Genomic DNA, 10,989 nt, shown 5'->3' with positions numbered 1-10,989 from the left:
GTGGCGGTGATGAGAATAGCCAAAAGACTCGCCTGCGCTATTCTCACCCGGGGTGAGAATAGAGGTAGCCCAATCGGAAACAAAAACGGAAGTCGAGTAAAAATGCTGGCTGAGCTCTCTCTTAAAAAAAACAAAGAAAATAAATGTATTTTCTTCCAACAAATTACCTAAGTTTCTCACAATTCCCAATATCACCATACTTCCAATAGGCCCCTCTAATATATTTTACATTATTAATAATATAAGCTAAATAGAGAACTATGGAGAACTTGCCCAGGGAAAGAGACAAAGAGGAAGGCCAAAATTGAGGTACAAAGACACCTGCAAAAACAGCTATCTAAGCTTGGAGTAGATTTTAACAGCTGGGAAGAAATAGCTCTGGACCGGAAAACATGGAGGAAAATTATAAAGGAAAAAACTAAAATGCTAGAGAACAGCCTTAGAAACAACCAGGCTGAGAAGCGCCAACGACGAAAGGAAAACAGCGGAAATACAGAGCTTCGATCTATGACACTGACATGCAAGCACTGCGACAGAATCTGTGCTTCAAACATAGGAAGAATTAGCCATGAAAGAAGCTGCATGAAGACAACCTTGAGACCATCTTAAGCTAAATTGACTGTCTGCATAGACGAAAAGAGCCATACATTAATAATATAATTGTGGGGAGGAGTTCCGCAGAGGGCCGGCACTTACCCTGACAAAAGGTCCACTGAGCAGTCTCCAAGAGTTAGTCTAGGGTTTAGGGTTAAGGTTAGGGTTAGGGTATACCCCGCTCAAAATATTCCCTCTTTGTTGTTAATGTTAATGTTGGTCGGCCGGCCCTCTGTGGAACTTCCTATTTGTGCACAGTAGACTTTATTTAATAGGAAACTTTGGTATAAATTTACAGTCATGCCTGTATCATGTTCAGGTGTTTAGTGCATTTTTTGTTAATCTTTATGGTTTACATATATGTATTTTGACTTTTAAATGCCCTCAGATTAGTTTTTGAGTTATTCAATGTTTTTATTAGAATTATTTTACAATAGGCCTAATTGTGCAGTTAGTAATATTTTGTGTGTTTTTTTTAATGGGGGGGGGGGGGGGGGGGGGAATGCCACAACCTCCCTTGAACCTCATTCTATAAAAATCTGTCAAAGCATCCGTCTGAGATTGACAATAAGATTTTTAAAAAATATTTTTCACAGGTTGGCGGTTCCGCACATTTTATTATATATATATTATTATTATTAGAACAACAAATAGTAAAAGAGTTTCCTCTCCTTTTTTTTTCTTGTCATTACCTCTGTGCTCAACACAAAATCTGCTTCTCACGAAGAAATTGTTTGTGTGATCAGCGTTTTACTGTCTACGTATTGTAACATGCTATGACTATGATTTCTTTTTGTGCATCCCCAGTGGATGTTATGCTTCACGCACCTCTGCGAGACCACCTTGGTACGAACTCTGACCTCCGAGTGGAAGTCATGACCCTAAGTCTTCAGTTGGACACACTGTTCAAGCAAGAGATTCTCTCTGTGAGTACACACGTAAAGATAAAATGTATGTGTGTGGAGACGCAGTGGAATCAGGCGCTTGTCCATTTTAGGGCATATATGGAGTTATTGATATCATAAAGATTATAAATTCATTTATCTTGCTTTTGACGGAAAAACTTTCCCATCTATCTTGAATAAAAGTAGAGATTTTTGTGATTAAAGAAGGTGAAGTCACCTGGTGTCAGAGGTTAAATTAGTGAGAAAATGGCCATCAAAGTTACTGTCTTTAAAAGCTTGAGTGTCCTTGGAAATTGCAAATTTACATTTTTTGTACCTTTGATCTATGTTTTTCAGTAAAATCCACACAGAAATGTCACTAAATGTGTTTTTAAAAGGACGTAAAGGGTGTTATTTAAAAATGGATAAAAATTGCCCAATGAGCGGAAAAATGCTTGTGAGGTTTTTTTTGGTTTATTATAAGAGAGTGGGGAGGGAAGAGAGAAAGGGAGGAACATGTTGAGAGAGACTGCAGTTGTTTTTTTTCTCTCCTGAAAAGTAATCAACTGCCTCTTAAGTGATTTGATTATTTATAACAACGTTATAACGCCCACTTTGTAGTTATATTATTCTGATCAATCTTCTTTTTTTTTGGATTTAACAGGTGAGCATGTTAAAGTTGATGCTGTTCTTAGTATTTATTTCAAGTGTAGATATATATATCCAGAAATAAGTGACTTGATTAAAAACCCTCTGTTCGCAGCATCCCTCTCACAAGATTGATCACGGGAAAACCAGCAGCTCCTTCACGGACAAAGGTGAGGGTTTCCAGGGAATCTGGCTCTATTGAGTATCTCATTAAAAAATGTAAAAAAAAATTTTGGTAAATGTTTTACGGCTCTCGCAACTGCCTCAGGTCATATGAGCGCGTGGGACACACGTAACATTTTCAGTTGGTAGGAAATTTTGAATTTTGCCCGCGCGATGGCCAAAGTCTACTCTTATCGATTTTAGACCACCGAGATTTTTCTCCCTTGTCCGAGAAAGCTAGGTGTAGATCTTTCCTACCAGAAGATCAGGGGTGTGGCTGAAAGACAGCAGTAAGGAGGAGCCAAGGAGGAGCAGTAGAAAGGCTACAAAAAAAGTCAGGAGTCCAGAGGAGGGGGCAAAGGAGGTGAGGGGATGGGGGACAGAAAGAGGAGAGGAAAGCAGATGACAGAACATTGCTAGAGAGAAGGAAAGGAGGTGAAAGGAGACAATTTTAGAGAAGAAAATTTTTCGGTCGCGACCTGGATTCGAACCCGGGACCTTTGAAGGAGAGGCCAACACCTTAACCTCTAGGCCACGAGAGCCCCCTGAGTATCTCAGTGACACCTGCAATACAGTGCAGTATGGGTACTTCTTCCTGCTGCTTGTACACATAACTTATTGATTGGTCATCTCCTGCACAATGGCAATAGGGACTGTTTCCATTTATAGAGGTTGCTGCATTTCAGATTCAATATGTATTGGTGTTCCTTGATGATAACCCAAGCCAATGTGTGCAAAAAAATCAAAATGGCGGATGGTGAGTGCAATAATTATAGGCTTTTATGTAGCGGTTTATGAATTATTGAAGATTTTATACAGGGTGACTCGATACATGCTATGTCATTTGCCTCTGAATTTCGTTCCTTTTACTTTTCCTATTACCCCTGTTAATCATATAGTGCATCGTGTCTCATAATGTGTACACAATGTCAGTGAATTTAAGCTTTTTGTTTGTTTTTCATGAGTTCTTTGTGAACTCCAGGTACTTGAGGACGCGCTTGTTCCATGTCCTGTCTTTCTAACTGATCTTTTACATCTTTCCGTAGACTCACATTTCAAGGGCCTTTATCATTAGCATTTCTTTTGCAGCAAATGTGGTACACAGTCACCTACAGCAAACCTTGGCCAAGTCGCACAACCCAAAACCCCCAGAGGTGAGAGATTTGTGTATATCTGCGTTGCAGCTCAGTCCATTTTTGGCAAGTTCTGTCTTATTGGCACCATACAGTATTGCGACCTCAGGGCTCTCCTGTCGTATTTCCCTTTTTTTTTAAACAGTGAGAATGTAACATCTTCTTAAGCTCACTCTTTGTTATGAGCAGTTTTCACTGGTATTAAAAATGGAGATACGACAAGAAAGCACTGGGGTTCGCAGTATCCCTGAAAACGGACGTGTTGAAAGTGACTTTTATAAAGATTGGCCTAAAATTGTTTCTTGTTTTTGTGTCGTGAAAAAAGGTTGTAAATGAACGAAAATTGTGTTATTGGGGGGTGTAAAACATTTTATATTCTTTCACGATCATTTAACACTGACAAGCAAGTAAACTTCAGATGAAAAAAAAAAGCTCTTGGAGACATTAAAAGTACTTGACCTGAATTTCCTTCCTGGCTTTAGTACTTGTGGTTGGTGTAGATTTGCCCAGCTTGGAGTTGATTTCAAACTAATCAAAATGTTGTGTTGAGAATTACAGCTGATTATGCTGAAACAGTGTAGCTAACAGTTGGCTTTTGTACCTACTTTGTTTTGTTTTTTTACTCATCCAGGTGTTTTTGCAAGATAGTTGCTTGGATCGTTTGTTTCCTCGTGTAGCAGCATATTTGTGTCAGCCCAACCAGTTGTCAATCTCGTACAAGAAAACAGATGTTGACAGTGAGTATGCCCCCCCCCCCACTCTTTGAACAAGTTTGGTTACATATGTATGTGTGATGTACGCACGAGCAAAGAGTGGAAAGAAAATGTCTTTACAGGTCGGAAGTTTGCTACAAGCTTCCAGCCAGTGTGTTGGCCAGGTGTTTGAACAGTTCGAGAACCAAATGTAGGTTTTTCTCATAAGAAATAGTAGAGTCTTTTAGTTTACAGACATACATGTATTGTTATATATTCCCACAACCAGCCATCCTGGCCTAGTTTTTCAATGATGAAAAAGTGAGGTCTAGAGTCTAGAGGGTTGCCTCCTGTGTCATCACTTGGCTTGATTGATCTCTCACAAAAAAAATCATTGCACCATGTCGCGACCTCCGTGTTTTCTTATCCTATCTCCATTTTTAATAACAGTGAAAACAGTTCACAACAAAGAGTGAGCTTAAGAAGAAGTCACATTTTCAAAGTTTAAGAAAAATGGAGATAGGTCAAGAAAACACTGAGGTCGCGATATATATAGGCCTCACTCGACTTCCTCTCTGCTATTAGTCAAAACATCCACTGTCAGCTGCTCTTAAGCCCCTGAGCTGCTGCACAGAAAATGTCAGTGTTTGTACAAACAGGTGACATGATGAGAAAAAAATGTATTGAAAAATAATTCTCAACTCATTGAAATCCTTGGGGGGGGAAATACAGAAATAGGAGCTAAATTAATAGTCATCAAAATTTTTTGTCTTCCCTTTTTCCCGTAATCCCACTCAGACCTGATGTGTTTTCCCTCCCCCTTTCTCTCTCTCCCGTGCAGACTATCTGTGTCAACTGTCTGCCCTTCACCACACTCTGGCTTTGGCACAGCAGATCCAGGGAGATGTGATCAGCCAGCCCAGGCCAAAATACCTGGCTCATCAACTAGCAGTCCTCTATGTAAGACTACCTGTATTTTGTTGTTGGTTTTCCTTGTATGTTTACAGTCGGCACTACGTAGTCTGAGTTCATCAGATTTTCCCGAACAATTGGTCGCTTTTAAGGACAAGCGGGCTAACCCAGATTTCAGGGGTTTCTGGAAATCTTGACCTGCACCAAAAGTGGCCATTGCCCTATCTATAGGAGAAGTTTGGTTTCACCAGTGTGTATATTTGTTTGGTTATAGAGAAAACTCTCCTTGTCTTTTAAATTAAAAAAAACTGAACAAGGGGCAAAAACTTTATCTTTGATTTTCTCAAAACATAATTTTTCGGGATAGCCCCCTTGTGCTTAATAATAGATAATAATAGATAGCATTTGTATAGCGCAAATCCCCGCTCAACAGCAGGCTCTATGCGCTTTACACTATATTATTACCCCAGCAGACCATAGAACACTCCGAAACATTCTCAGCTTCCCGGGAAGCATACAGTGCAAGCAGCTGAATAAGCGCTCAAACACTAACATACTGACAAGATCTTTCGCTGTCTATAGCCGGGTACCCATTCCCACCTGGGTGAAGTGAGGAAAATTCGTGTAAAGTGCCTTTCCCAAGGACACAACGTCGGGACCCTGACGGGATTCGAACCCACGACCTTACGGTTGCGAGTCCGAGAGCCTAACCACTAGGCTTAAAAGCGACCAATTGATTCAATTTCTTAACGCTTTGCAGTCACACAGCCAGCAGTACAAAATACTCCATCTGGTCACCCAGCCAGGAGTGTGACTGCAACGGACTACTTGGGCCTGGCGCAGTGACTGGAATGGATAATTTTCTCCGGGGCATTATTGTGCCTAGTGACCACAAATTGTTTAATGTCGTGTTTTACTATCGTATCCATACGACGTGGGGAACTCTGTGCCACCACTTACCAAAGAGGGCATTTACTCATTAATCCGATCCGTACGCTTTGCATAGCAGTCTGTCAAAATGAGTTTTTGAGAAATACTGAAAGTTTCAAAGAGATCCTCGTACTAGAAGTATTCTAAAATGTGAAGAAGACGACCCCGGGGGTACAAAATGACCCCAGGGCGTATGGATAGGGTTAACTCCTCGTCTCAGTGTTGTCAGGATGTACAGGTGTCCCCCCCCCACCCCATCCCACCCCCGATATCAGCTTATTTGTATTAATAATTACTTGGTTAGACCTGATACTTAAGTGCTATGCACCCCGCATAATTTAGCAAAATTTGATCATTTTTTGCATAATTTCTGATTGTTTTTCTTTATCATTCTTTGTAAAAATTAACAGAATCGCATAATTTCTCATTTTTTGGGCTCAGTTCGCAGAATTTCATAATTTTTTTGGCATAAAACAGCGGGGACAGCTTTATAAATCTCTTCATAGATAAAAAGTACTTAAAGAAGCTGGAACATTAATTGGAGTGGTATGTGCTTTCGAATGAATTTTGGGTGAAGTGACCATAGAAGAGAATGTGAAGTGAAGATAATTGAGACCTTGGTTCCTGTTTTATGAAATATCTTTACATTTTTAAGTTAGGTTAATATGAAAACTGTTCTTTGAAAAATTCTTTCAAAATTGTAAAAAAATTTCTCCTCAGCAAACCATCAGCGCTATCCCGTCAGGCTCGAAATCCTTAGAGCGACACAGAGCAAACATTGAGGAAAACTTCAAAGCTCTGAAGACGTCCATTGCTGAGATCACTGAGGACGAAGAGGAAGAGCTGAGCTCAGAAGTGAGAGAATGGTGAGTCGTGGAACATGTTTTGGGAATTGTGAGGATGAGGAGGAGAAGGGGAAAGATAAAAGGTTGACCAGAAATGGCCTATTTAGAGACTCTAATAATTCCTCACATGATGTGTTGCCATTGGGTAGGAAAAGGCGTTGTATTGATTTGTTTTTTTTTAGAATGTCAAGAACTGTTTTCGGGCCTCAGGTGTGTTGGGTTTGGTACAGATTAACATTTTGCATTGTTTTTCTTCATTATTGGGGAAAACGGAATAATTTGTTTGGGGGCATAGCATTCTAGAAACCAAGAAGTGCATGGTCTTTTGGTTTCGTTAAAGCCTTTAAAATGATAGCAGGAATTTACTATGAAGGGGGCTCGATTCTTACGGGACAAAATTTTTAAAATAAAGACAAACTGAAACAACTTTTGTTCCAGGCAGTAAGTACGAGACAAAAGATTCATGTTCAACTGTTGACACACTCGATTACGTAAGCCGTTGCCATGGAAACGGCAGCCATCTTGAAAATTGAATAGAAAATAGTGGGTATTTTTTTTCTCTACAGTTTTTAACATTTTTAAATTCTGTAACTTGCAAAATGTCACAAATAAATAGGTGCTTGGACATGAAGATAGGTATTTTGATTTTTGATACTGTACTTTGAAAATATCCACAATTGCTCTCAAATTTGGGGATACAGATTTTGATCTTATAAAAATAATTTTTGGCATGAAAAAAAAATTGTAGAAAAAATTCTAATGCAAAATGTAAAAACTGACCAACCCACTACAAGTACAAACCATTTCTCTAAGTACATGCCAAATTTCAAGTCTCTTTGTTCGAAAATTTAAAAAAAATCGTAGAACCCCCCCCCCCATGTATACAAGCAAAAAGTAGTGAAAATGTGTGTTCTGAGAAAGACAAGGTTAAACATCATACATGTTAGCACACAAAGTAGAGTCCAATAAAATTGAAAAGTCCACTTTGGGAGGGTGTAAAAATCGAAATTGTCTCAAAATTTGGACTGGGAGGTGGATTGCTTGCTATAGTGACGATTTCTACTGATGAACAGCATGAACCCGCTTCGGTGTTGTGTACACTTTACAGTACGAGGAATAAGTTTTGGACAACAATTGCCCTAATTGGTCGCTTTTAAGCACAAGTGGGCTATCTCGAAAAATGCTGTTTTGAGAAAATGGAAGGTAAAGTTTTTGCCCCTTGTGCAGTTTCTTTAAAAGACAAGGAGAGTTTTCTCACAATAAAATTGAAGCTTCGAAATGTTCTTTTTGATGAACTCTTTGAACCCCATCAGACGCTGGGAACGTCCAGTACTACTGATAACTGTTTCGTTTTATTTAGTGCTAGTTTTTGCTTGTTTTTCGGAACTATTCTCGAACCAAGTTTTTTAAAACCCAGTACTACTGATAACTGTTTCGTTTTATTTAGTGCTAGTTTTTGCTTGTTTTTCGGAACTATTCTCGAACCAAGTTTTTTTTAGTAATGACTAAGCCTTTGTTTCTGCTATTTAGAAGTTGGAGGCAAGCTTTTGGGGTTATAATGAGACCTAGTGCACTAGATATTTAGATGACTAGAAATAAACTTCAGGAAACGGTAGAAAAAACTCAGGGCTTAAAGAGTTAAAAGTCAAAGATTTGTTCTTGCTGTTTCCTCCATGCAGGGTGACAGAGCTGTGTGACAGTATTGCTCAAGTCATCTCCTCTCTGCCAGCTGAGATAACCCAGGAACTCGGACCACTGGCTCTCGTCCTGCAGGACTGATGTCGCCACTGTGTGTGTGTGTGTGTGTGTGTGTGTGTGGGGGGGGGGGGTGTGAGGGTGTGGGTGTGTGTGTGTGTGTGAGCGTGTGTGTGTGTGTGTGTGTGAGCGTGCGCCATGTACAAGTGTGTGCATGTACATGAGCGCGTGTGTGTGTATGTGTGTGTGTGTGAAGAAAGGAAGAGTAAAGGAGAGGGAGCAGCTATGTCATACACATTGTCATGCTTGTAACATGCTCTGATCTGTGTTGCTGTTTGTATGTCTGTGTGTCTGTTTGTTTGTCCCACTGATTTAAGGGAAACTGAAATAAGAGGAGCAATTGATTGTGTAAGGCTTAGGGCAGGGGCCACCAAACTTTTTTCAAAGTAGACTGCCGGATAATTGAGTTCCGCGAGAATGCCGAATGTGGACCGAATATCTATTATGTTCAATGGAGCACACTGATGTGTGAAATAAAAGATTTATCACATTAAAGTTGAGCAAGAATGTGATATATTTGCTAGAAGTGAGAAATTATGAAATTTTTAAATTAACGCTTTGCCATCACAAGGCTCATACTGTATAAACCCTTGCTATCAAAGGCAAAAGCAGTTTGAGGAAAAATCCAAAGAAACTGGGTGGTAAACATCGCCGATCGGCGAGATGTGATGGCAAAGTGTTAAACGATTAAACTGATTAGGTGACCAACTCATGAGCACATTAGACGACATCATCCAAGTTTTCCCCCCCCCCCCGCACGGTGACATGACTGAAAGATGGGAAGAACTGACCTCACAGACTGAATCTGGCCCGAAAGTCGTAGTTTGGTGACTTCTGTTTTAAGGGCATAGCACTGTGCATATTTTTGTCAAGCAAAAATATGAATCTCTTTTTAAATGTTCATTCCATTGTGTCATGGTTCACTTCTGTTAGTGTGGGTGGTTGGCGGGTGCTCTGGTGTGGTTTGCTCCTTCTTTCCTCTTAAACAACTATCGTCCTTATCTCTCCTCCTTCTTTTTTATGTTTGTTACTCTCTTGTAACACCTCTAAACTTCTGGCGCTCATATGACCTTATGCAGTTGCGAGCGCCGTAAAAACCTCTACTAAAACAAACTTTTGATATTGTCTCTCCTGTTGTTTGTGTCCCTTTCTGCTGCATCTGTTGAATGTGTGTATGAACGCCTGGGTACGTATACGTGCACCTGGGTACGTACGTACATATGTGTTTTTATATATATGTGTGTACATGATGCACTTCACCTGCATTGACTGGGTACGTACGTGTATGTGTTTTTAATATATATGTGTGTACATGATGCACTTCACCTGCATTGACTGGGTACGTACGTGTTTGTGTTTTTATATATATGTGTGTACATGATGCACTTCACCTGCATTGACTGGGTACGTACGTGTATGTGTTTTTATATGTGTGTGTACATGATGCACTTCACCTGCATTGACTGGGTACGTACGTGTATGAGTCAGGGATGCCACTTTTCCGCTTTTTTTTCGGTATTTCCGGTATTTTGATCCTGATCCGCTATTGAGATCGAGATAGAATCTATAGTTGGGAACAAAACAAACAAAAAACCCCTCGCACACAACAACAACTTGCGTCAAATGTTCAAATAACGGGAAAATGAAGACTTTGCCATTAGTTCAAATAACGGGGAGAAAAATGTTTGTTTGTCATTTCTCTCTATGTACACCCTTTGGGTTTCAAATTGATATTCGTATGTTGGCGAGACCGTGGCGCATGGATTTTCAGCTATTTTCAAAAAAGTTGAGTAGCATCCCTGATGTGTTTTTATAATATATATATGTGTGTACCTGATGCACTTCACCTGCATTGACTGGGTACGTATGTGTGTGTGTTTTTATATGTGTGTATGTGATGCACTTCATCTGCACTGACTCTTGATTCCATCCAGTCCCATATATTGATGACATTAGAACATATGTTATTGCGACATTCCACGTGACGTATTTGGGACCAATTACTTAGTGTGGATTTTGTTTTTCCCCAAACAAGAAATTAATTTTTCATGCTTTTTATTGTTATATATATTTCCTTCAAGTCCCAGAGTACCCAGGGAAAAAAGTAATTCCTATATCGATTGTGTTACTGTTATGCTCTATACTATTACTATACGTATGCCTGGCTTCTTGAAACATTTTCAACCCAAAAGAAATCTCCCGATTTCAATGATGTGAGAAGCTACAAAAGTTAGTCTTTATTATGCATGCTGACTCCTGATTTTTGTTGAGAAGCTACAGATCGACTGACGTTGATTGTTTTTCACCCAAAAAAAAAAAAAGAGTTGTCCTGTTTCTTGCAGCTACAGACTTCAGCATAAGTTAAGGACCACTTGCAAATTTGGTAGAAATTCCCCGAGGATTTCTGTGCTGCATGTTGTGGTTTTGCCCCTTT

The 10,989-nt window shown here is 39.7% G+C and overlaps 1 protein-coding gene across 1 annotated transcript; it reads left to right on the top strand.

Annotated features, from left to right (window-relative positions):
• Positions 1-1,401: 1,401 nt before the first annotated feature.
• Positions 1,402-8,623, top strand: LOC101847011 (the record flags this gene model as incomplete). The annotated part of the gene is given in 7 exon segments (XM_005090847.3): positions 1,402-1,520; positions 2,242-2,296; positions 3,378-3,442; positions 4,053-4,158; positions 4,955-5,073; positions 6,676-6,821; positions 8,480-8,623. Coding segments are annotated over 7 exon segments (710 nt in total), but the record flags the coding sequence as incomplete, so codon positions are not given.
• Positions 8,624-10,989: the final 2,366 nt, after the last annotated feature.

The sequence above is a fragment of the Aplysia californica genome, unplaced genomic scaffold, assembly GCF_000002075.1.
Source record: "Aplysia californica isolate F4 #8 unplaced genomic scaffold, AplCal3.0 scaffold00022, whole genome shotgun sequence".
NCBI classification, from domain to species: Eukaryota; Metazoa; Mollusca; class Gastropoda; order Aplysiida; family Aplysiidae; genus Aplysia; species Aplysia californica.
This window is presented reverse-complemented; position numbering and strand designations above follow the sequence as displayed.